The 27,119-nt window shown below is 40.7% G+C and overlaps 1 protein-coding gene across 2 annotated transcripts in view; it reads left to right on the top strand.

Annotated features, from left to right (window-relative positions):
* Positions 1-27,119, top strand: part of PRKCA (protein kinase C alpha) — a 142,970-nt gene that overhangs the window by 94,969 nt on the left and 20,882 nt on the right. Inside the window, exons 6-10 of one of the 2 annotated variants that reach the window (XM_054278718.1) lie at positions 8,341-8,497; positions 8,591-8,725; positions 9,463-9,559; positions 16,425-16,454; positions 26,811-26,954. In XM_054278718.1, coding sequence (XP_054134693.1) covers positions 8,341-8,497; positions 8,591-8,725; positions 9,463-9,559; positions 16,425-16,454; positions 26,811-26,954 — 563 coding nt within the window. The remainder of the gene's footprint in view (positions 1-8,340; positions 8,498-8,590; positions 8,726-9,462; positions 9,560-16,424; positions 16,455-26,810; positions 26,955-27,119) is intronic. The other variant, XM_054278719.1, reaches the window with a different exon arrangement.

Raw genomic sequence — 27,119 nt, 5'->3', positions numbered from 1 at the left:
ATGCAATAATATTCTCCTAGAATGCCATTGCTTCTAAAATACTTACTGACAAAACCTTTGTAAGAATTTGCAGTTCTCAGTGCTCCCAAGCACAACATCACTGCCTTTAGCTTTGGGAAAGGAGGTGAATAAAATGTCCAGGAGGTTTATGAACAGCAGGAAAAATAATCAATGATTGACTTTTCGGTTTGAGCCTTTCTCTGCATCTTTTTCAGAGGAATTGCTCTGTTGGTGTTGAACTCCTCCAGCTGAATTCCTCAATATCCCTGCTCTGCATCCTGTCTGGGTTGTTAATTAGTTCCTGCTGGTTCCTTCCCAGCCAACCTTGATTGAGTGCAAAACATTTCCAACATTTGTGCTGCTGAAGGGGACCCACTCTGGTGTTGGTGCAGATCCATGGGCATCCCAAGCGTGCCAGCCCCACCAGGGCACAGCTGCAGGGTGGGATCCTGTTTGGATCTGATCTCATCTATTCTTCATCTGTGGTTCATCTGGCACATCCCAGTTTCTCTTTTCTGCCTGCTTCTCTGGAGGTGCCTTTTGTTTCCAGTGCACACACACTGAGTGTTTTCCTGAGAACATGCTGGAAATTGGGCTGGGTTTTAATTCCCACTGAATTCTAGGAAGGAGCTGCCCAGTGGCTCCCTCAGATTATTCACAATCTCCAGCTTGGCAGGTTCTGAATGGAATTAATGGTGGGAATAATTCAGTCCTGTGTATAAACACATTTAATTCCAATTAGTGAAGTCAGATCTTCAACACAGGTGCATCAGTGTGGGCACCCAGGTTTTTCTGTGGGAACTGTAGGGACTCTGCAGCACCTCTTCCCAAAGGAGCTGGAATTTTGGATTGATACCCTCTGATATCAACTGATATCAGTGGTTGATTGATATCCTCTGCCATAACCTCACCATCTTCTCCAGGGCTGCCCCATTCAATGCTCATTTGTGCTGTAATTCTTAAACATCAGTGGTTTGTTTTCAATGGTTGAGTTACTTGCTTGAGAGTTGAGTTGAATATTAATAATTTATGGCACTTGCAGCACAGAAATGTGGTAGTTTTCTTTTTATAGCAACACTCTTGCATATTTCTGAAATCTCTGAGTTCGTGACCCTTTCACAGGTTGGATTGACGTGGGGGGTTTGCTCTTAAGCATAGTAAAGTGCTTTTTGCTATTCTTAATCTCTGCTTTTTACACTGAATTTTCTTCCTCCTGATGTGTGCTAAAAGTTTTTTCACTCTTACATTTACTCCTTGACCCATCTTATAATTTAGGGCTCTTCTGAGTGAGCTCGTAGGTGGTTGAATCACAGTTCTGATTTTTTTAACTTTATTTTTTGAATTATTTTTATAGTGAAAGAACAATAACCTCTGGGAGAAAAAATAACCCCATCTGGTGCACTGATATATAAAATGCTGCCATGATATTGAGACTTTAAACTGTGACTTCTCAGGCACTGGAAGTTGGATGTGACAGCAGCTGACAGGGAGGATCTGCCCTCCTGACACTGATTTAGAGACAGGATGGTGGAGACTCTGATTAAAACACATACAGGCACAGCCCAGAATTTCCAAGGGGATTTTAACTGTATTTTCCTAAGCTGTAAGGGTCAGAAAATCTGGTTTTATTTCTTCAGTGGTGCTGCTGTTATTTAGGAGAGGAGGAGAGCTGTGAGTGATGCCTGCAGAGGTTGGGAGCACACGGGAGGCTCTGCAGCAATGATCTCCCCAGGAGCTCTGGGCTCCCCACTGGACATTCCCCAGATTTTTTATGGGTTTAGGAATGCTGAGCCATCTCCTGGCACTGCATCTTAATGTCCTGTCATGCAGCTGGGGCAGGAGCCTGCACCCAGACAGGCTGGGGACACAAACTGCAGAGTTTTGGCACATTTCAAGATTCTCATCAAAACTGCTTCCTTAAAAGACCCCACTGTGCACACTGTGATAATTTTATTTTGATTTTCTAGGTCAGTGGTAGCGTCTGTCTTTGTTAGCATTCATTTCGTAGTATCCGCAGCTGATTTTAAAAGGGAACATAAATGAATATTCTGGCTGTTTGACCTGCTTTTAGTACCAAATCCCAAATAATTGTTTCCATGTGGGAGACATTTTAAACATCTCAAAAAACATAAATCTCATGGTTTACTTCACTAATGTCTTCTTTCTGACATTCCCAGAATCTGCAGGGTTGCTGCAGTCATTACAGGGAAAGCTGTGCCTTTAGCAATGCCAGCCCTGGTGACAACTAAAAGCTTCCTTCCCACTTCAGTCATTAAATTCACTTTACCATGAAGAAACAGGCAATGCAAGGTGTTTAAAAAAACCATTAATTTTTCAGAATGGCCATCTGCATGCATCCAAAAATATTAACTAGATCTTATATATTTATATAAGATAAGAATTAGAAATGTAACAGCCTGAAGCCTTTTCCAGAATATTTGATCCATCTTGTGGTAAGATTTTTGTTTCATTAAGCAGCTGCCCTGCCTAGTAGTGCATATATTTTAAGATGGTATTTTTTATAAAGATAATCTCCATTAAAACTAAAATAGAATTGTTTCTAAGAGATTTCCAGGTGAAATTGAACCTGGAGAACCTATTGCAGACAGAAGAAATTAGGAAGCAGGGTTAGGGATGAGGGCACATTTTTTGTTAGTAGGAGAGAATATCTCAATAAATACAGAGGAATCAAGTCTCAGGCAACATTGGTTCAGTTTTCTTCTTGTTCTGGACAAGGATATTGTTCAGTTTTCTTCTTGTTCTGGACAAGGATATTCTTCAGCTGTTCCTTGTACAACACCTGTACAGTGCAGGTGTTCATTCTGCTGCCATTTCTCAGGGCTCAGGCACTGGGCTTGGGAGGGATATGAAGAGAAATCTTCCCTAGTTATGGAATAGAGAAAAGTCTCATCTCTGAAAGCCTTTTAGTGATGAAAAGCAGAGACTGAAAATTGCCTGGAAAGCAGGATTTGTTTCAGTCAGTTGTACCTGTGAGTCACAAGCACAGAAAGGAAGAGTTCAGTGAGTTTAAATAAAATCTCCTAAAAAATCTTCAGTGAAAGCTGTGCTTTGGAGGCAGCTTTGGTTTTGCATGCAAAGAATACAAATCCAAAAATGAGAAGAAAGACTGTTTTCAGTATTAGGAAATGTTTTAAACTGTGATTGAGGGTGCAGGGGATACTGGGGGGGAAAAGTTCCTTGGTTGGGAGTGCAAGATCCTCTGTCCTCACTGAGGCATCTGGAACTGGGCAAATAACAAAATCTGCCCTAGGAACTTCTTCAGGAGGCAGTGAGAATTTTGGAACAATTTAAGAATGCTTTGTTGTGAGAAGACAGGAACTTTATGATGTATTGGAGCTAACAACAATCCCACTTTTCCTTCATTTTTCTGGATCCTACACCAGGTGAGACCACTGGATTCTTGCAGTATTTTCTAAAGCAGCTTTTGGCACGAGAGTGAGAGATTTCTGCTCATCTCAGCTGCCTGCAGGACTAAAGGATTGGCAAGAAATGCTTGCTGTGATTAGTAAACTGTTTCATTATCCACATTATCCCAAATTATCCTAATTTGGGAGTTCAGGAAAACGGGAGCTGTGATTCACTTGTGAAGGAACTGAGTGGACTCATGCTCCAATCACTCAGCTTTGTCCTAGGGACAGAAACATTTATTTAGTCATCCCCATGATTAAATTTATCTGGTGGTACCACAAGAAGCTGTAAATCCACAACTGCACATGGCTTGCAACTGCACAATCTCATGGAAGAAATTTCAGCTTTGTCATCCTCTCTCTGAATTCCTTAAAATCCTGCCTGAAGTTCTTCTCTTTAAAGAAGTGTTGGTTGTTCTCTGTCAGCCCACTCTGTTTTATTTAGGTTTTTATTTAAAGGATGAATACCTAAGAAGCAGCTCTGTATTTGCTCATGTCCTCACACTATTCCTGGAAATGTGGGTGTCCCAATTTTAGCAATGGCTCCTGGATGGGTACTGCAGGTTTATAAGCAGTACTTGATAGAAGAGCCGTAGGACAGTCATCAAATAATCTGAATTTTCCACTGAATACCCGTTTATGATCTCCATTAACAAGGAGGAGGAAAATGTCACCTTTTGTCCATAATGCAAGTTGACAATTTTTTTCTGGGTTTTAGAAGAAAACCTGAGCACGACTGGATTTGTTGGAGCCATCAATCCATGCTTCTCTTTGTTGTCTTTTTATCTGTGGGCTTTCTCAGTCCCATTAAGAATCCAGGCTGAACAAAATGTTCATGAATTTTCCTGCTGGCTTTCCTCAGTACAGAGATTGTTATTATCCCTAATATTTATGGCAGAAAACTGACATGCGGTATTTCAGGTTTTACCCAAAGTGAGGCTGAACTGCACCTCTCTTCAACCTTCTCTAATTTAGAGTAACATCTCTGTCACAGTGTAGAGTTTAATTAACCAATAATTACCAAGCAGGGTGAGATTGCTTGCTATGGTTACAATTAGAGCAGAATTCAGCTGCTGTACATTGATTTATTTTGGTAGAGTTATTTTTCATTGAACTTTCTCAACCACACACAAGAAATATTGCATTTGGTGGGGAGGGGAATCTCTTCTCATGTCAATTCTGCAAGAGAGACCTGATCTGTCCTGTTAAAAATAGGGCACACTGAAGAGATGAACCACTTCATGCTAATTCTTGATAAGCACTATTTAGCACAAGTATCATCACTCTGTTTCCTCAGGAAAAGAAGTGCTAAGTCAGTTGGAAAAAGATGTCTGAGGGTATTAATTATGCAGACAAAAGTACAAATGGGCCAGAAATCTTAAACCAGGGAGTGAGATAATGACTTCGTTAGCAGCCTGCTTTTAGTACGTGTTGCATTTTTCTTCCCAATTAATCTTTGAGCTTCTCTTTCTTGCATTTGGAGTTTTTTGGGGTGGTTTTTTTTTTCTATTTTCTGTGTTTGCTGCAGGAGAAAGCAGCAGTTTTACACATGCTGCCAGAGCTGATTTTGATTTTCAGCTTTTCTCAGGGCTGGGCAGGGGTGGCTTTGACCAGGGATCTGTCCTTGGCAGAGCCTCCACATCCACCCAGCCCATCACTCCCAATTCTGCCTCTTTCGTGCTGGGCCTCTGCAGGGAAAATTTAAACATAAAAGCTCATCCTGGAGATGGTAAAATTAAGCAATTTTGTTCAGAGAATTTTAGCAGAAAAGTTACTAATGTATTTTTAGAACACGTGGAGAGTTCTGCTCCTCACTTATGGCAAAGTGCAGCCATATTTTTTTATTTTAGAAATAAAAATCAAAAAGTGGATTTTGAAGTAGTATCTGCTGTGCTAAACCTGGCAGTGCAGTCACAAAAACCAGAAGAACACTGAAAAAAAAAAAACCCCACTAAAAAAGCAGTAATAAACCCAAATATAGGATGAGAGAAAGCAGCTTGCACTGAAAGCTGTCACTTCATCCTTCACTTGCTTCATGGTTCTTAGTCCCTTTGGGATTGTAAATACTGAGCTAAAATAAGTTCTTTAATCTCAGTGTTATTCCTTGGAAGTATTTGAAGATTCTTTTCAGTGCACTGAATTTTAAAAACTGGGTGTTTTGGTTTTTTTAAATGGGTTGAAAATAAATATTTTTCCAGCTGACCACAGGTGTGAAAACCTCCAGAGGGCAAACTCAGAGTCAATGAGAGTGGGGACAATTTCTCTGGCCTGAAAGGAATCATTTCCCCAGCTGCAAAACCCTGTCAGCTCTACACATGGATTGTAGAAAAGTACAAATGAAATGGCCTGCAAGAAAACTGCATGGTTCTGTTCTGTTCTTTTAACACACAGTGGTTTTTTTCCTGATATAATCCTTTGAGGAATGCACATAGTGAATAGAATTACACTTTATTCTAAAATTTTAGCCCATAAGCATTTTCTGTCTCTCCTTTTAAAACCAGAAATTTAAGAAACTTAATCAGTATCAACTGTTGGGTCAAGTTAATGTGATTCATTTCCAGCCACAATCTAATTTCATTAATTAATTTACATCAGAGTATCTGTTCTGCATGAGAATTATCTTGACAAAGTAGAGTCTTCCAAAGCAGTAGCTCACATTCCTGTACTCCTCTTATTCTATATATAAAATATAAATAATAGATTAAAATATACATTTTATATATAACATTAATATAAATTTATTTATAAAATTTGTATATATTTATAAAAATATATAACATTTATATCTGAAATTATATATGTAAAATATATAAGATATATATATTATATATATAAAATATATATATAATATATAAAATATAAAATATCTCGGTTGTTTGGATGCCTTTTAACCTCCATGCTGGGAAAGAACAAATTGAAATCCTGGGAAGGTGCAGAATTTTGGGGTTGTAATATGAAAATGCCATTTAAATCTGGGGGAAGAGGAGGACAATGTCTTGAGCAAACAGTAAATATTTGTTGCTGAAGATCCTGACACCTTTTTTTTTTTTTAATTAGCTCTAACTGACTTTTAAGTGGCTCTAAATTACAGATTTCTGTAGGAAATCCACTTTTCATCAAAAAATACTAAGTTGCTTAATGGTTTATCTTTCCTAAATTTCCCTTCAGATTTGTTCAGTTATGGAGGTAAATTTTAGGAAGCCTTCCTGAGTGAAAGCAGTGGCTGAGGGCAGTGCCAGCCCTGGACATTCTCTTCAGCAAGTTCTTTCCTCCCTTAGGAGCCCTGGCACCCCAAAGCTTCTTGCAATCTTCCTTCAGAGCCAGTTCTAACCTAAAACTCTGCCTTGTCACAAGGGAATTCCTGGGTGGAAGCTCTTTTCTGTCCCAAACAAGCCCCAAGTTTTGAGATGCTCAGCTGTGAACTCCAAATTCCCCATCCCAGCCTGGTCCCAGTTCATCAGCTGGGATTGGGTTTCACAGCATGAGGGAAATTCACCTTTTATTCTTCAGAATTCTTCTTCCAGTGTTGGGATCTCTAGCTGGTCAGAGTGACCCTGAGAAAAGTTGGAAAGTCTCTTTTCCCAGCCTGGCACTTGAAGAAGGAGTCAGAGCTCTTCATTTCTTGATCTCAAGGTTGTTTATTGTAAATTATCTATAAAAAATTTTCTCCTGCCCTGCTGAGGTCCATCCAGCAGGACGGTTCCAGGCACTCTGCCTGCCCCCAGGGCAGTGTTATGTCTTTATACTAAAAACTACGTGTACAATGTTTACAATTAATTCCCAATACCTATCAACTATGTTAGGCGGTGAGCTTCTACTCTAAACCAGTCTGTAAGTGCCAACATCACAGCAGAAGATGGAGGCCAAGAAGAAGAAGAAGGAGAAAGCCTGGACATGCCCAGATCCTTCCATCTTGCCCCCTGAACTCCCATTCTAAAAAATCCCAAAATCTACTTTTTCACCTTGTGATAAATTCACTGTCATTCTACTTAATTTGTCATGGCTTGCAGATCTTCATCTAGGGTTGGTAACTTGCTCCACAGGTCATAATCAAAACCACAGGGGCATTCTGGGCTCTGTGCCAGGGTCTCTGAGCCCCCTGGCAGGGCTCTGGGCTGCTCAGGACAGCCAGAGGGATGTTCTGGCTCCTGACATTCCAGGGTGTGTAATGCTGCTCAGTTTGCCAGAGGGAGGGCAGTGCTGGCTGTGCTCACCCTTTGGGGCTCCCTGCACTCCCCAGCTGCAGTTCCTGAGTGTTCCCTCTCTCCCTGGGGATGGAACAGCTCAAGATAAATTAACTCACCTTGTTTCTGCCTTTGGCATTGTCAAAATAAAAAGCTGCATTAGGATTTTTGTGAAGCAGGAGCTGCACTTGTGTTCCCTGCACTTTTCCTTTGGTTGCTGTCATGACAATGCTCCCGAGGATTCCATCTGACAACTAATGAGCCATGAATCTGTGGGAAGGGTGGTGCTAGAAACCTTCCAAAAAGGCTTGTGTCAAACACCTGGTCCCCTGCAATCCCCTGTGATCTGCCTCTGCCTCTTACAGTATTTGCCTCCTAATCTGTGGTTGTATAACCTGAGAGTGATGAGGGAACAAAAGCACAAAGAGTTGGTACCTGCTCAGAAAAATTACAGTGATGGATTTGGGTATTTAATCATTGCACTGCAGGGAGAGCTGCCTGGGAGCTGTGTGTTGCTTGTGAATCACTCTTCTCTCCTGTCATTGCTCCCTGCTATTCTTATAAATATCACTCAGTACAACCTTTCTTTAAACAAGTAGTTTCTCCCATGCCAAGTCTGACAGGTGGGTTTCACATCTTATTTATTTGTCAACCTGCCTCAATAGCTCTGGCCTGACATGTAATTTCTTTTTTACAGTGATGTGTAATCCTGTGTTTTATATTGACAGTGAGAGAAGCAAAAAACCTCATTCCCATGGATCCAAATGGACTTTCAGATCCTTATGTCAAACTGAAGCTCATCCCAGATCCTAAGAATGAAAGCAAACAAAAAACGAAAACCATCCGTTCTACCCTGAATCCTGACTGGAATGAGTCATTCACGTTGTGAGTTCAACACCCTGATTTCCTGGGGGTCTTTGGATGCATTTCATTGTTTATTTTGGTGTTGACAGCTCCTCCATTTCTCTCCTTTTTTAGTAAATTAAAACCTACAGACAAAGATCGCCGGTTATCCGTGGAGGTCTGGGACTGGGATCGAACCACCAGGAATGATTTCATGGGGTCACTCTCTTTTGGGGTGTCAGAGCTTATGAAAATGCCAGCCAGTGGATGGTAAGAGTTTCTGAAAAGAGAAGGAGAGGATATATCACCAAAAGTTTTAAACTTGTCCTTTCTTTTTTCAATGTGATCTGTCTTTTATTTGAGCTTTTCGCTGTGTTTCAGGCTATAAATTCACTGAAGTGCAACTAAACCTAGGAAACACAGGCTATATATATCAAAGGGGGATAATAAAACAATTCCTTTTCTTTTATGGTGTTCCTGAAACTTCTGCTGGAGCCAGGAGCTGCTGCAAACTCAATTCTGTGAACACCGTCTTGTGATACAAATTTTATTTTTATCTCCAATATGATGTGTTCAATACTTGGTGTATCATGTTATATATAGCTCTGCAAATTCAAAGCACATGGAAACTGATCTCATAAAATGCCACCTCATTACCTGCCAGGAGAGGGTAGAACTCATCACATCTCAAAAAGGACATTTCTTCAAAGGCAGTTGTGCAGGGCTATGGAAGCACTGGAGACAAAGGGTTGGTGTCTCCCATCAAATCCCAGCATGAGTGGGAAGAATCTCCTCGTCCATTAAACTGCCTTGACAGATAGCTTGTGATGAAAGATCTGATTTCAGGTAAAATATCCTTTATTTCTGAGTTTGCTTCAGGTCTTTGAGATCAGTTCTTTGCACACCTGTGACATTGACACAAACCACACACAAACAACAAAATCAGATTTTTAAATCTATCAGGAAAAAAACATGAAGTCAGCATTTTTTTCTGAAATCTGTCACAGGTACAAGCTGCTGAATCAAGAAGAGGGTGAATACTACAATGTTCCAATTCCAGATGCTGATGATGATGGAAATGCAGAGCTCCGACAGAAGTTCGAGGTGAGGATTAAACACAGATGTGTGCAACTAAATATTGCATTTATTCTTCACTGCAAAAAAAAAAAATCTGTTAAATGATACGTATGTTAGAGTGCTCCTATTTCTGTCCCTGTGACAGCTCTGGGTGTCTGTGGTTTTCTTGAAGATTGGACCAAATGGTTTGATTCAGACATGCCATCATTTTCCTGACAGTTCAGCTTCTCTGCTATGACACTTAGAAGTTGGTATTTTAAAATATATTATGTCAAGTATATGTAATAATTTCAATGTCTTTAAACAATTGCTGCAAAATCTGCCAGCCACTATCACTGATATCTGCATTATTTGATAAATGAAATCCTCAGAAACAATGGTACTTTAATATTTTGAATGTTTCACACTGTAACTTGGGGTGTTTTAAGAAAATACTTTCAATGTTCACACTTGGGAGCTTTAAAGTCTTTGCAGAAGGTTTTTATGTGAAACTCTGTTCTCTGTAGTGTGGGGAAGGATGTTAATTTTTTAAGGTATTGCTGGGTATGTACAAATAAGAAAATCCAGAGAAAAGTGATGCTTTTTGCAGTGTCTTGCCTCCTGTGGTGCCAGCTGGAGGAGTTGGTAGCCACAAGGATGGTCCCGTGTGCCACACAAAGGAGTTTTTTTGTTAATGATCAGACTCTGCCTCTTCTGACAACCACAGCCAGAATTACAACAAAATATTTGCTGGCCACTGAGCCCAGGAGCAGGACAGGTATGGCCTGGGGTGGGAGGGGTTTGCTCCTCTCCCTGCCTGCTCTCCCAGCTCACACAGCCAGGAGCTGGAAATATTCCAGGCTGCACTTTCCAACCTTAGCCAAGCTGTTTTTCCAAACATAATGAATGTACCTGTTGTGCATAAACAAACCCGCCTGTTCCTTTCAACCTGAAATGGCAATTTTCTATGTTCACCATCAGGCAGAATTCTCCATTGTTATTATAAAAGATGGGTTAACCCACGAAAGTGAGGAAAAACGACACATGTTCAACTTGCAAGAAGGAAAAAGAAAAGGTGCTCCAATTTCTTCTGAACCCATTTGGATCAGCTCCCATGTCTGCAGCATGAACTATGATTTTTGTTACACATTTGAGAAGTATTTGAGCCTCCATTCCATTTTCCTTTCTTTATAGTCGTGATCTGACCAGTGTGATTTCATTTTGCTGCACTAGGTCATTTGCTATTCAAGATCATTTTTGGTTTTTATCCTCCCTAGAAAGAATAGCTTCAAAAATATTTCTGTCCATGTTTCTGTGCATTATGCAGAGTCTGGAATTGGGTGGATATTTATATATTGGTGATATAGGTATAAAAATTGATCTGGTTTTTCTCAGGTCAGAGACAGCACAGAGCCAAGTCACTAAAATTGTCCAGTTAAAAATATCAGATATTACATGCACTGTGTTTGCATATTGAATTTAGTCTCTGAGGTTGATTTTAATCCTGCTGTAAATAACTTTGGTTACAGGAGGAACAGTCAGGGTTTATCCATGTCCTGCAATGAGGTGGAGTAGAAATCCTGAGAGGATTGATGTGAAACTACCGGACCTGGTCTCAGGGACAGCAGTCTCACCAAGGGGCAGCTCTGCCTCAGAAATAATTAGTCTGTCTCAAAGTCTAATTAGTTCAGCCCCAGCACTGTGTATTTGAGGCTCTCCCTGTTCTGGGCCAGTCTGTTTGGTGCTGTTTGAGTGGCTGAATTAATCCAGGGAAGGCAATGGGTCTTCAGCAGGCACACAGTGTCTCCAATAATTGTAATTTCCCAAGCTGGACAATGAACAGTTCTAAAAGTGATGATAAATGAGATTATTGGTAGCTGAACAAACCCTGGAATTGTCAGGGGCCAGGGCTGGTGTAATGTGGTGTTACATGGCTGGAGGGTTTGGCTTCACCCTCGTTCCTTATCTCAAAGTTCATCATGGTGAAAAGGAGCAGAGGGAAGCAGAACCCTCATGGAATATTATCCTTGGTTCCAAGGGCATCACTGTGGTGGATTCTGAGAATTCACAGCACAGATGTCTGAATGGTGGTATTTCACTTATTAGCTATTCTGGTATGGCACAGAAGTGGTGCTGACTCTGATCATCTTTTGCTTTATTTCTGTTATCATTTATATCCTGCCTTGCACAGGCATCTTATTTTAGGTGTCCTGTAATAAGGAACAAGTAGACAGCACTGAGAAAAATGCTGCTATTTGTGACTTAATGACATCATCTAAATAAATATTTCCACTGTTCTAAAATCAGCTTTGGAGCCTTACAGGAAGAAGATTGCAGGTCTTGACTGTCACTTTCCTGGGGGAGTGAATTTGTCAGGAGATTAAAAATACAGATGGACCAAGGGGTCTCACTGTGCCACTTCCCATTTATCAGTTTGTGGAAGGAGTAACTCCAGAGTTCTTCCCAATCCAGGCTGCACTTGCAGTGCTTGGTCTATTTTTTAATATCTGACCATGTGATTGGTAGCCAAGATACACTGATTTAACTTTGAGTACAAAATGACAACAATTTCCACAAAAATATTGCATTACTTAGATCTAATACTTAAAATAAATAATGGTGGCCTTCAGAGTAAAGGGCTGTGTACAAACCTAAGCTAAACAAGAGCAGAGAAACTTTAGGATTAGGATTTCATTGTTTCATATTAAGGAAGAATAAAATTATTTTCAGCTTACAGAAGGCCAGAGAGTAAATGAATTTAGAATTTCTGAAAGTACTTTCTGATCTTGAAAATGATAAGATGTTCAGAAAATTGACTTTGCCCTTTTAAGTATAGTTTAGAATTTGGTTAGGAGGGCCTCCAAGACCACTTAGAAGCTGCTTCCCATTTAAATCAGAATTTTAAGAATATCTGCCTGCATCTATATTTCAGGCAGCTTTAAGATTTGGCCTCAAGCTCTCAGTGATCTCAAACCATGTACACTGTACCACCACATCCTTCTTTGCACATCACCTGCACAGCCCAGATTTCTTCTGGGGCTCTGAGCCACACAAATCTCATGGAAATTCTGCTTTGCTCACTGAACCTCCTAGCACTAATTCCTAAGTCATTTATTCAATGTAAATATACAATAAAATAATACAAAATATAGATATAATATAATATGATATAACATAATATCTTAATAAATAATATAATAATTATAAAATACTCTAAAGATTGTAAATAAGTAAATAATAATAGATTCAAACCTTCTCTTCACTTATATTTGTAACTGAATGCTAAAAACTATTTGTCATGAGAAGTTTCCTCAGGGCCCTTTCTTCCACATCTGAAACAGCTGAAAAATGAACACCCAACCTTTGCCCAGAATGGATCCTCTCAACAAATGGGACCAAATTTGGAAAAAAAAGAATTGAAGATAGTGCTTTTTTTACCTTTCATATTTTATTGCAAGGAGTTTTCATATTATATTCTATGTATAATCTATATGAGCCTGTATGTGGAAATTGAGGGATATTATGCAGAGGTGCAATGCAGTATTTTCTACACAACAAATTGTATTCAATCTACATATTTTCTGGATCTCACCTCTCACTAAAACTCCCAAATCTATTATCTGCTCATTTAGCAGTGTGATCAAATCTGTCCTCAGTGATTTATACATGATACATCATTATTAATATGTAGAGATAAAAATACACTCCTGTAGGAAGTGGAGGCAGGATAAAATCTGTCACTATTTTTCAGTTGCTTCTAACCTTTAGTTGTGAATTTTCTCTGTGGAATGGCATTATTTGTGGCCATCTCAAAATGAAACTCCCTTCTCACCAGGCATATTCAGAATAATTGTGGCTGCTCCATAATTGTCCGTGCTGAAGTTGCCATGGGAACTCCCAGCAGTCCCAGGTGCCTCCATGGACCCAAACTAGGAAATCTTCAAACTGCAGCATCTCCTCTTGGTTTTGTGCTTATTTCCTTCTTCCAGTACTTTTCTAGTCAAAGAAAAAAGAAGAATATTGAAATAATGCAACCTTCTGGTATTTTTTCCAACCTGGTTGTGATTTGAGCAGTAAGGTGCCTTTGCCATTTAGGGCATCATTCCTTTTTTCCTGAATTTGGGGGGGAAAATGTGCAAATTCTAAAACCTCTGTTGTGGGAAATTGTTTGAGTTTGGTCAGGCCCTTTTTATTTTTCATGCTTAGTAAAGCACTTCTTGATACTTAAATATCACCTTAGAGTAACAAAAGAGTAATACTGATTTAAAAATAGGCTGGTGAATTGTTTTATGATCTCTCCCCTTCTTTCCACATCACCAGCACTGGGAAATGTTATTAAAAATAAAGCAGCTGTTATGGCCCATAGAAAGGATTTTTTAAATTAAACAAAGAACAGAGCAGCCATAATCCTTACCCATGGACACATTTACTGAGCACGGGGTGTGTTGGTGATGGGAGCAGGCTCAGTCACCACACCCAGCTCTGGCAATTGCAGCGATCCCAGCACATTGCTGTGAGGGCATGGGATTCTGCTCATAAAATCCTCATTTTAGAGCATCTCTGGGAGGACACACAATGCTCCTCCTGGTGCACACTCCTCACATGTCAGATATGTTCTTTCGTTCTAATTATTTCCTTCGGTGTAGCGCTCTGGGTGGCTTTGACAGAAACAAAATCCTTCCCTTAATTTCTGAGAGCTCTGACTGCTGTCCCACCACAGGGACTGTCCCTGCACCCTGGGAGGGGAGAGACACCCACATCCACATCCCTGGCTTTGTGTCCTGTTTGCGTGAGAGATTCCAGCTGCTTTGACCATGGAATTGCTGATGCAGTTCCCTTTTGCAGCCCAGAAAGGAGGAGAGGGGGCAGAGCTGAGAGCAGGGTGGATCTCGTGTCTGAGCACTGCAAGTGGTCAGTGATGGTGACATTTTGGTGACCTCTCAGTGCTTCCAAGCAGAGCTATCATTATGATCCCAAAGAAAATATCTTCTAAAATGCCTTCTCATGATTGTGATCCTAAAGAAAATGTCTTCTGAAATACCTTCTCATTTGAAGGATAACAGGACAGATGGGGAGCTTGGCCATCAGGCTCAGTGATAAATACCTGGAGCCTCTCCAGTGATGCAGGATCTCAGAGATATTTCTGCTCCTGAGCTCCTCCAGGGTGCAGGGCAGCCCTTTGTTAGACCAAACTTGTGTGTTAATCCTTGTGCAGGCCCAAATTTCCAGGCCAGAAGCCTCAGGCTGTGTATCTGTGCACACAGCTCATGGATTTACAGCATCAGGCCTCTCCTTGTGGGAGCACAGCTGGTGTTAAACAGGACAGAAACTGTCCCCAGAGAACAAGGCACAATGATGAGTTTTGTTGCTGTTACAGTCTGAAAAACCTTTCTTTTATTTATAATTTCTTCTCTGACCATCAGTACATCAGTTCAGATTGTTCCAGTGCAGACCCTGCATTTCTTAGCTCTTTACCACTCCTCTTAATTTTTAAAATCCATTTCTGTCTGCTTCATTAGAAAGGAGAAGGCCAGAACTTTCTTATTCTGGCATTTTTCTGATATCCACAAAAACTTTAGGTTAAAAGGACATTTTATTTCTTTCCTTTAATAATGACCAGGATATCCTAGAGCTGTCTTTATCTGAGCTGGAGGCTGGGGGAAATGTTGCAGTTGCATATCCAGGGCCATGGCAGATACTCCAGGGACTTCAGTGGCTTCTTAAGAGCCCAGGAGTTTTCTAATTTAATCTGTTTTCATTCAGAAAATCCACTCCAAACAAACAAACAGACACAGAACCACAAAACCCCCAAGATGAACTCTAGATGAGTTTGTGATTTTGTCAGTTTGTGACTTAAGTTCTCCAGGTCTCTGTAAAGTATTATAAGGGCTGGGAAGGAAACATTCCTTTACATCTCTGCCCCAGAGCTGTTACACTGCAGTTGCTTTCCTTTTTTTTTTTAATAAATAAAAGATATGGTCTCTTCCATATCTGTCTCTAACCAATATTCATTCCCACTTTGAAGCTTCAGGCAGGTCAGCAAAGGGGACATGGAAAGAGCAATAACATTGCTGACACTTCAAATTGCAAATGACAAGATGAAATTTACTTTTCAGGAAACAGAAACTGAGCCACACTGAAATCATGACCAGCCAAAATATCACTGGCACATCAATCCACACTCATTATGCATAAAGAGATATAAAAAGAAGAGCTGCTTTTTTTGGCCATGGCACTCATTCCTATTTTTAAATTGCGCATATTTAATCATTAGAGAATAGTTTGCAGCATTATAGAGATGCTGTTAGATGACTCCATCTGTTCTGTACTATAGTTTGGCAGGGGGAATTCCCATATGCAGTTGTCTGGAGGTTTCCCATCCACTCACCACAGCTCAGACTGGAGAACTTGAAATTCCTTAACTAGATGGCACAAATCTCTGCTTTCAGTTTGCTGATTCCTTAAGGCTTTTCTCACTGGGATGTGATTTGAGGTGAGGAATATAAAATATCACGTTGATGGCAGGGATTTCCTCATCCCTTATATAAAGGTGAAATGTGTGTTGCAAAACAAGGCGAGGACAAATATCCCAAATCCCTGTGTGCTGTCACCCCTGTTCAGGGCTGGGAGCCCCAGTGCCCCTGGCCAGCTGTGCACAGCTGGAGGCTTTGCCAGAGGCTGTTCCATGCATGGGCTGTGTGTGTGTGAGCTGAGGAGCAGCACAGCCCTGCCTGTGGTTAACACCCTTTGATTTCTCCTGGGTTTTCTGTGCGTAACAGACGTGTCCGTTTCTGTATTGCTGCTGCTGCTGTGTCTGTATTTGTTTATTTCTGCTGCTAATTGTGGGTGCTGTGCTGTGCCAGCCTCTTACTAACTAACCACGCAGTGTTTCTCCCTCTCCTGTCTCTTGCAGGACTGTCATGTAAATATCCACTTCTTCAAGGTAGTTTTCTCCTTGGTGTTCCACACACAACTTCCTTTACCAACATCAGAAATTTATTCAGTTTAATTCCATTCTCACCAGTTTTTAAGGATGCACTTGTTTTTTTTTTCCACTTGGAGCTTTTCTAATTTGTATTTAAAAAATTAAAAATTGAAGTATGATTTAAATTATCAATAAATAGTTGAAGTATATATCAATAAATAATTGAAATTATACTTCATAATATTTCATAAATATATATAATGTATATATATATGAAATGTATAATACTATAGCTGTTTAATATAATACGATATAATACTTCATAATAATATTTCATATTCATGAAATATTATTACGTATAATTTTTAAATTTCTTTTTAAAAAGCAGTATGAAGTATTCACAATTTGTTCCATAATTTGTCATAAAGTGATCCCCAGATTAGAATTTTACTACAAAAAAAAGAGTGATCAAACCTGAGCTTCATAATAATATTTCATAATAATGATATTTCATATACATGAGATATTATGATGTATAATTTTTTAAATTTTATTTTTTAAAATTTCAGTATGAAGTATTCACAATTTGTTCCATAATTTGTCATAAAGTGATCTCCAAATTAGAATTTACTACAAAAAAAGAGTGATCAAACCTGAGCTTCATAATAATGATATTTCATATTCATGAAATATTATGAAGTATATATTTTTTAATTTATTTTAAAACAATTCAGTATGAAGTATTCACAATTTTTTCCCTAATTTGTCATAAAGTGATCCCCAAATTAGAATTTACTACAAAAAAAAAAAGAATTATCAAACCTGAGCAGATGCATTGTGCTTTTTTTTTTTTTGGAGGAATTCGTTAAATGAGTGCCACCTTCTCATGGAAAATGGAAAAAGGTGCATCTTTAATTTGAAAGACATTCATGGAACTTGAAGTAACTTTCACAGATGAAATAATGCTCATGGTCACTGTATATTTAAAAAGATAAATTTAGAGCATGCATGTTTTATGATTTAACATAGTACATCTATTGCTGGATGTTACTGTTATATTGTAGGAGATATTGCCCATGTGCACAGATTCTCTGATACCTGAAATACCAACTCACCTCTTTATTTCTCATTTTGCTCCTTTCACTATTCTCACATCACTGAGTTACTGCCATAAAGTTGCATCTCAGCATTGAGAATTTAAATGTGTTTTGTTTCTATTTGCATGTATCTCTAACAAATTATCTTGCTTTATTAGGGCAAAGGCCACTGGCACAAACCACACTTTCTATTTCATACATTGGTGAAGTTACAATTTTGATTAAAATTTGAAGCTCCTGTGTTGTAAACTGTGTTCTAAGAATCTAAGATTATTGAAGCCATTATCATCTTCAAGTAGTATTTTTACAACTGAAGCTGACCTGGAGCACTTTACATTATCACTCAAGACTTAAAAGCTTAATACAAAAAACATGTTATTTTTAAAGAGTTGTTTATATTATTAATGCATGATTTTACAAATGTTCTAACACTGAACCAGAAAAGTTAAACTAACCACTTTCCTTAACCTTGATTTTTTATCTCAGAAAAGCCTGAGCAGAAGAGAACTGCCCTTCCTCAATCCTTTAAAACTCTTAATTTTGAAAATAAAATCACCTGGTGGTTTCGTTGGTGAAACCTGTTTGATGCTGGGAAGTTGGAAGTTTCTCTGCTTAAATGCATTTTTAAACCAGAGCAAAAGTCACCCTGATAAAATGCATCTGGCAGAAATAGGAGGTTTTGTCACCTCATTGGAAAATCCAGGCCTTGAAGAGCACTGATGGAAGCTGACAAAAGTCCTTGGTTAATTCATGTTTCCCCCATAGGAGTGCACCCAAAAAAAGGATTGAAGGGTTTCCCACAGCTGCTGCTTTGTAGGCAAAATTCCTGTTTATTCCTGGTGGATTATAAACATGAATTCCATCAGGGCAAGCTGGCATTCTGTTTCTATGGGGACACTCTGCAATTCAGGGTTTTTCATGGGAAGACGCTTTCTTGTTTATTTTCTGTCTTTTCTGAGTAAATCAGCACAAATCCCCTGCCCTGCTGCTGCAGTGAGCTGAGCCCTGAGCTTGGCCCAGGAGCATCCCTGGGGGGATCCTGGTCCTGGAGATCTTCATCCAGGAGATCATGGTGTAAGAGATCATGGCCCAGGAGATCCCTGTGCCAGGAGATCCTGATCCAGGAGATCCTTGTGCCAGGAGGTCATGGTCCAGGAGATCCTGGTCCAGGACATCATGGCCCAGGAGATTATGGTCCAGGAGATCCCTGTGCCCTGAGATCCTGGTTCAGGAGATCATGGCCCAGGAGATCATGGTCCAGGAGATCCCTGTGCCAGGAGGTCATGGTCCAGGAGATCCCTGTGCCAGGAGATCATGGTCCAGAAGATCCTGGTCCAGGAGATCCTGGTCCAGGAGATCCCTGTGCCAGGAGGTCATGGTCCAGGAGATCCTGGTCCAGGAGATCCCTGTGCCAGGAGATCATGGTCCAGAAGATCCTGGTCCAGGAGATCCTGGTCCAGGAGATCCCTGTGCCAGGAGATCCTGGTCCAGGAGATCCCTGTGCCAGGAGATCATGGTCCAGGAGCATCTCTGTGAGGGACCTGTGGGAGTCCCTTGGTGTGGGGCTGCTGGGGAGGTTCCGTCCCAGGTTTGCAGGGCTGGAACTGGAAGGAAGCAGCAGGAGCAAGTGGAGGAGGAATGGCAGCGTTCCTGAGGGTAACACAACAATTCTGAGCTAGGAATGAGTAAATATAAATAAATCAATTTATAATATCACAGCAAATGGGAGATACTGTGAATATTTGTGTATGGAATAATCAGACACTGGGAAGGGCCACACACCTATCCTGCTTTTGTCCCACTGCAAAGTGTGTGTTTAAACAGATTATTTCTCAACATCATGCAGAAAACACCTTCATCTGTGTGTGTGAGAGAGTTAAATAATTTCAGAGCACATTAAGATTTGGATGCAGAATCCCAAGGTTTTAAAATCAGTCCTGCTCTGCAGCTTTGAATGGCTGGTGGGATTTGATTGCAGGGATTTGCTCTAAGATCAGGGAGAACTGAAGTCCTTAAAAATTCTTTTAGAACAGAATTTTAATTTTCTTTTTCCCTTATTGAAATAAGGTTTATGCTTAAAAGCAAATTCCACACTCTAGGTTTTTTTATTATTGAAAACTAGCGGTAATTTGCATAATTAAAGAATGGAGGAGCATGTAGAAAAGCAGTTCTTCTTTTGACACTTAGGGGTTTGCTGTTGCAGCATCCTATTTGCTTTTGGGGATTTTTATTACCACCACCACAGGATACTTCTGCAAGAATTCTTGAATATTATTCCTAGGCAGCCTCTTTAATTACATTTCATCTCGTTAGGCACTGCTCTGTTGCAAGGGAGAGAGTGTTTGGCAATAAAGGCAGGAAACAAAGTGGACTCAGGTGGCTGCAGGATTATTAAACAGATTAAACATGTTGACAGTGCCAAATGGGGAACTGGAAACTCTTCCCTCTCTGAATTTCACAGCTCACACACACAGACATTGTTGTCCAGGGCAATATCCCCTGGAATTCCTGTCTGGGGATAGATCCATCCCTTTCCAAATGTCTTTCATAGTCCTTTGACTTCACTATCTTAATTTTCTAGGGAATATGATTCCCTCCACCTTGTGCCTGGCACATTGGGAATATTTTAGAAATTGTGTGTTCAGGTACTTCACACAGCTCTAACTTCTATCCAGCAGGACAAAAAAGGTTTAAGGAAAATAACTGAATAGGGAATGTTGTTACAAAACCCACAAAAAAGGTCTGTTGAGGAGCTCCATGATATATTAAACTGTTGTCTTGTCCTTTCAGATTCCCTTTTTTTCTTTATCCTAAGTAAAGTTGAGGTTGAGAAAATAATTTCTCCTCAGAGTGAGAAACCACAAGAGGTCAGCAAAGAACAGGGAAAAGCTCCCAGAGCAGAGCTGGCTCCTGCAAAATGCCTGAAAAGAAGGAAATCATCCACAATGTTTGTGTATATATATCCTTAGAAAATACAAACCTGTTACTTAATCCATAATTTCAGTAAAATTCAGTATAACATTTTTCCCACAGCCCTTTATTCAAGTTTAATAACTGGCAATGATGAGAATTATCCCTCTAATCAAAATATTTTATAATTGCAGGTGTAAAAGCAGGTTCTGCTCTGCTCACCTCGGGATTGCTCAGCCCTGCACTTTGGTGGCTTCAGGAGTGGGGTTCCCCTGGATTGGACATGCTTCCTGCAAAAGGCATTTTTAATCCTGTTCACATACAACACAAATCTTTGTTGCAGGCAAATCCTTTAAATAAATTTATTAGTAGTAATTAATGGGGTAAATACAAAATAATTAAAGAGGAGGAGGAGAGGAAATGAGGGGAAAAGTAAACTAAAGGCATGAAATAGTTGGTATTTGAGACTCAGGTAGAGATTTATCACCCACCTCATTTATATCTTTATGAAACATCTCATTTGCCCCCATGCCTTTTTGCTAGCAATGGGAATGCTATGATTTTTTCCCAGCTCTTTTTTCAGTAACTTTTAGCCACTGAAAGAAAAACACATTTTCATTTTGATATATTGTGGTTTTTGCTAATTACATCCCAGTTCACCATAGTGACACTGCCATCATGAAAATGAATCTCAGAGTGCTGATAAACAGCTTTTTGGTTATTTATATCTCTTCAGTGTTCCCCTTGCTGCAGAGAAATGTTGCTGCAGTGTGAATTCACCAAGGAATGGCTGAAATCCATGTGTGAGCCCCTTGAATCCTTGATGGTTTCCCTGTCCCAGGCACCTCCCTGTCTTCCAGCAAAACTCAGCTGATGAGTTACAAAGTGCCCTGAGGTCATGGCATGAAGATTAAACAGCCTAGGGAAGCATTAGGTCTTGCTGGGGCTTAGAAATGGACTCCTCTCATTTCAAATTCTCAGCATCCTGGTAATTAAGTTGTGGAAAGTAGGAAATTGATAGTCTATCATAGCATCTCTAATTACGTGGAATTGGAAATGCAATAATGTAAGAAGCAAGCTGCCACAATGACAGAGAACATTTCACTGGATGGGGGGGCTTTTCTTCCAGATTTTGACTTGAAATTTATTGGATTTATTTGCTTTATTAAAGGCTTGCTAATGGCTCAACGCATTGATCAAAGTTCCCACTGGGTGTGTACATGACTGGAAACTGAATGGGTCCTTCCTTGAGACTTGGATAAATCGTTGTTATTTCAGTTTTCCCATCCTTATTCTGAGTTTTGCTGGTTCTGGCAGTGACATCTGAGGTTTGTCTGAGATTTGGGCTGCTCTGATGCTCCTTGTGCAGGGTCCTGGTAGCCACAGGCAGAACTGAGCATTCATTTCACACCTGCAGCCCCCTGGGCTGGAGCAGTGAAGCTGGAATTTTACTGTCCAGGCTGTTCCATCCTCACTGCTCACCATCCATTTGCCATTTTTCTGAGTGATATGGAGTGTTACCTGCAATGGCTTTGGGCTGATTCAAGAATCAGGAGCAGAAACCTTGGCTCCAGGTGTGGCAGTGTGAGGTGACTGATTCCTTCACCCAGGGACACCTGAGGAGCACCTGGGGCTCTGGCAGAGAACTGCTGAGAACTTCTGGCCATGTGAGGAGCAGGGATTCTGTTAGAATTCTTAGAGGGATTAAGTCATGGCAAGGAGACATTCCTGCTCCACAAATCTCAATTTTTGGGTTGTCCAGAGCAGCTGTGGATCCCTGGATGTGCCCAAGGCCAGGTTGGACACTGGGCCTTGGAGCAGCCTGCTCTGGTGGAAGGTGTCCCTGCCATGGGGGTGAGATGAGATGATCTTTTAGGTCCATTCCAGACTGTTCAGTGATTCTGTGACTCTGTGCAGTCGCTCCTTGGCCTGCTGAGCCCTGTGCAGTCAGAGCTGTGGGGTTTGGGCAGGGTCTTGTTCCATCGTGCACTCAGGCAGAGCAGGGCTGGTGGGTGGAAGCTGGAAAGATGAGGAGGCAATGCTGGCATCCTTGTGGAATCCAGAGCACTCAGCTGCTGGCAGCAGAGCTCTGCATTTACCTCCCAGGTAAACCAGGTGCTGGTGGGGCCAATAAATAAAGGATGGACTGCGGCTCTCCACACAGCACTCTGCTCATGTGGTGGGAATTCAGCATTGTTGGTAAATGTTTTTTCATTTATCATTTTTCCTCTCGAAAATGTGGTGCCAGGGCTGATCCTGCTGGCATCTGGGAACTGGCTGGGAGTGAGTTTCCCTGACAACCGAGGAGCACCTCCTCTAGTGAGCTGCACACAAGCGCTGTGTGCCTTGGATGTCTGACCATGGCAGAGGGGTGGGTTTGTCCCTCCTGAAGCTGTGCCTGGGGGTAGGAGGGGATGGCTCTGAGTTTGGATCCTGGTGTTCGTTCACATGCGGGAGCAAAGCCAGTCTCACCCAGCAGCAGAGGAGAGCAGTGCAAGGTGTTAAAGCACTGACATCTTGGATGGAGACTTGTTGCCCTAAAGAGATGGGGAGTATGAAAGGGAATTTTGTATATTTTTTTTTTATTTTTTATCCTCGCAACTTTTATTTATTATTGGTTAATGGGGAAAATGACCAATTCAGTCTTTTAGCTCTGTAATTCCTAAGATTCTCTACTACAGATACACAGAGAAGGCAGAAGAACCAACATTCAGATTTATTGCTTTGTCCTATTCAGTTTTCTTCACAGGGGGAAAATCAGAAAGTTTTGAAAAGAATCATCAAGAATTACTGCAATTGCCATAAAAATGGAAGAATTACTATTCCCTAAATCACTTCTGTTTCTTCTTTGCATCACACTTCTCATTCGATTTTGGATAATTTTTTCCTATTTAATTAAAAGTACAATTGTTAGATTAAAAAGAAATCCAAAGCGTTTTTACTGTGAGACCTGAGATATCTTTTCCAAAAATCTCCTACCAAATTCCCAGAGTCTCTGCAGTGTAGCACAATGTAATTTCTTAGCACTCAATGGAGAAGTGAGTTTGGGCTGAATATATAAGATGTGTCTCACCTGTGGTTTCAGGGTAAAAGAACTGGCCGAGATAAGGTGCGTCCAAAGCAGAGGAAGTAAGATGATGTGCATGTCTTGTTTTCTTTTTAGATTAACTTTCCTGCTCCCAGTGCAGACTAATTTATCTTTAACATTCTATTTTCCTGGCTGGTTTGCTGCAGGCTGGTTTGGTTGTAACAATACTGTGGTTTTATCTGAGATAACAAGCCAAGGAGTTGGAATGTGGATTGAAAATTAATCCAGGGCCTGGAATACTGTCTTCAACTTCAGCAAGTTTTAATATCCATAAAAAAATAAAGGAGGGTTTAAATAGGATTCTGCGATTTTCAATTTTAGTCATGGTAGCAAAGGCAAAATATCAGTCTTTTCCAATAAGCTTTTAGGAATAATTTGAGTTTATGTCCCTTCTGTAGCTGCAAAATTGGTTTTGCTCTGGCAGTCGGGAAGAGGATATTGGCTGCATGGCATTTTCTGTCTGCTGCAGCCAAGGTGTTTCAGATATAAAACTCATGATGGAGCTCAGTGAAATGTCTTGAAATCCTCACTCTATTTCCACTAGGACCTTAAGCCAAAAAGCAGTAACAGGAATTCACATGCCAAATGTGAAAAAGGGGGTTTTGCATGCTTCTGAGAGGATGGTGGCTGGCCAAGGTGATGGGTTTTTGATAAGGTTATGATAATTCCACGAGTTCCTGCCACTTTGGGGCTATGTGCTTCCTTTGAGTCAGTCTGGTTGTTCCCCAGCATTCCCTGGCTGCCCTGTCCCTGGTTTTTCCAGCAGGGTTCTCTCTTCACCCTCCATGGCAGCTCAGCCAGGGGATGCCCAGGATTGTCACCATCCCAGGTCACTCATCCAGAAACTCCTGCCCTGGGTCAGACAGCTCAGAGCCCACCTGAGCACACAGGAGGAGCCCCTGAGGAACACAGGAGGAATTTTTGTCCTCCTCAAAAATCTGCCATCTGCAGAAAGAGATTCTCAGACTCAGAGTGATGTCTAACTTTAAAAAAGCTGAAAAATGGGACTGAGAGGAGAATGTCTGTTGCTCATTGAATCTAAGTGCTCAGAGGATGCAGGGAGGCCTTGGCTGGGTTCTCAAGTATTATTTTAAGATCCTGCCTTCAGATCCTGACAGTTCTAGCCCATGTTGACTCCGAGTGAGTGCAGTGCCTCCAGCTCTGGAGCCAGCAGCGGGCACAGGAGCCTGCTGGTGAGCCTACCATGCTTTTTTATGGAAAAACCCCAGAGCCTGGGATTGCAGTGTGCAGAGAGCACTCCCTGCCTGCTTGGCAGGCTTGCACCCCCCCAAAAAAAAAAAATTACCTCCGAACAAGACTTTATTTTTGTTTCAAATTATGCATTTTTCAAACAAACTGCCAGCGCCCTGCCCAGTGGGTTTAAAGGTATAAGAAATAAAGCTGGTGCTGCCCATTCAGGGCCTGATTTGGATCTCCATTACTCAGAGAAAAGGAGGATATTGAAATTGCTTTGTGCATGAGAAAAGCAAGATCTTTATCTGAGATCCCATTTGTGGAACATCACAAAGGCATGGCCAGCAAAGCTGCTCCCTTGAGCCACATCTTTATCTTGTACAAATAACGGATATTGGGATTTTGGGGGTTTTTTTCCCCCTTGTTTTGCTCATGGCTCAATCTTGTGTGGCCTCAAGAAGAGCTTTGTGCTGCCAGAGAGCTCCAGCACAGATTTGTCCCAGCAGCCAGCCCTGCCCTGGGAACATCCCTTGGGATTTAAGCTGACATCCAGGACTGGCTCTCCCTAAATGTTTGCACAGCACCTGATCAGCATCTCCAGTGCTGCTTTCATGCAAACAAATAATAACATTGCTGGGGAGGAAACTCCCCATTCTAAGCTGTGTTGCAAGTTTTTTAATAAAGAGATCTAAACTTGCAAAATTCATATCCCTGTGGCAGGGCATAAGATTTTTCTGCACTTACAAAGTTGCAGGAAGAGTCATCCAAGCTGGATATGGTTTTCAAGTGACAGGAGGTTATTTTGTCAGATGATTATCTGACATTACTGCAGGAGTAGATGGAGTCTGTGAGTTAAGTGCCTCAATTTTAAGGTTTTACACCCCTCTGGGTAGGGGAAAATTTGTAACTCCCAGTTTCCAGTGCCAAAGGTGTAAGCCAGGCATGACTTTTAAAGGGAGGTATTGTGTGACTTTGAATAAACCTCCATTTCTGTAATTTTCTTTATCTGTGAAAGAGGGATAATACACAAATATTGCCCTTTTGTGAAAACAGAGAGAAGAGTAGTTACCCTGAATTGTCAAACATACATCACTGGCAAAAAGTAAATTAACCATATTAGAGAATATTAACCAGACCAACACACCAGACAGATGGGGACAGCACTTATATCCCAAAGAATTACTAAACCTTATTGGCTTTGCTTCTGCTGGTATATGGGATTATTTTGAGGAAAAAAAAAAAAGATATTATCTTGTAGCCTGCATTATCTTTTGGTGAGTCTTACTTTTTTCTCTTGCATTAACTCTGAGATTTGAAATGCAGCTTACTTGAGCCATGCCATGGTGTCTCATGTGAAATACTGAGACTTGCAGCCCCCTGTAAACCAGAGTGTCTGGTAGAGCCCTTGTCTGTAAAATTCCCCTTCCTCCCTTTTCCAGATCAACCCTTGATTGAAAATCAAAGTTGATTGTACTGCTGGTTTGAAAGTGGCCATGTTCATCTGCATTAATTCTCATGTGCTGTGGGATTTTTAATGCAGGTTCTTAGTGCATGTCAAAATTCTCTTAGCTCTTGCTATGCAATGATTTGAAGAATTCCATTTGAAAAGAGAATGTTTTGAGGAGGTTGTTTATATCCTAAAATACCCAATGTACATTACAACATGGTATTTTTGGATAGCCTCTTTTTTCTTTTTTTTTTTTTTTTTTTTGGTCTTTCAGAACAAAAGCACCATTTAAGCTGCTTTTGGCCTGAAAGTGAATGATGATTTTTTAAATTTTGTTTCTGATCGTTGCTTTGGTTTTGCTCTTTTAACCAGATAAGCGTATCTGCTTTATCTGGTCATACAGGAACACAGATTTCCACTTTAATTCCCTCAATAATGTCAAAAGTATTGCTGGAATGAGTCTGTGAAGGTGTGTCTGTGCATATTTTGTTATGCAGCCTCTCACCTGGGAATGCCACCTCAGACCTGGCCATTTCCAGCTCCAACTTCCACCCAGAGATCCCTTCCTTCTGCCAGGACATGGGCAGTTCTTCTCACTTTGCTGTTTTTGTGTGTGTATGTGTGTGTATGTTCTTCAGAAAGCCAAACTTGGGCCAGCTGGTAACAAAGTCATTACTTCAACAGAAGACAAGAGCTCTAGTGTGCCGTCCAACAATCTGGACAGGGTGAAGCTGACAGATTTCAACTTCCTCATGGTGCTTGGAAAGGGGAGCTTTGGGAAGGTAGGAATTTAGAATTAATCCATTCACATTCTTCTTTTTTTTTTTTTTTTCTCGAGGAAGAATAAATAAACAGCTCTCTAAGAAGCAAAATCCAGAGTCAAAAGTGCATTTTTAAGGAAGGAATTTTTGATTTCTTAACAGGAGTAGGGTTATTCCCCCTAAGGC

This window comes from Melozone crissalis, unplaced genomic scaffold, assembly GCF_028551555.1.
Source record: "Melozone crissalis strain CALT ecotype California unplaced genomic scaffold, PUWL_Pcris_2 ptg000026l_1, whole genome shotgun sequence".
In the NCBI taxonomy this organism is placed as follows: domain Eukaryota; kingdom Metazoa; phylum Chordata; class Aves; order Passeriformes; family Passerellidae; genus Melozone; species Melozone crissalis.
This window is presented reverse-complemented; position numbering and strand designations above follow the sequence as displayed.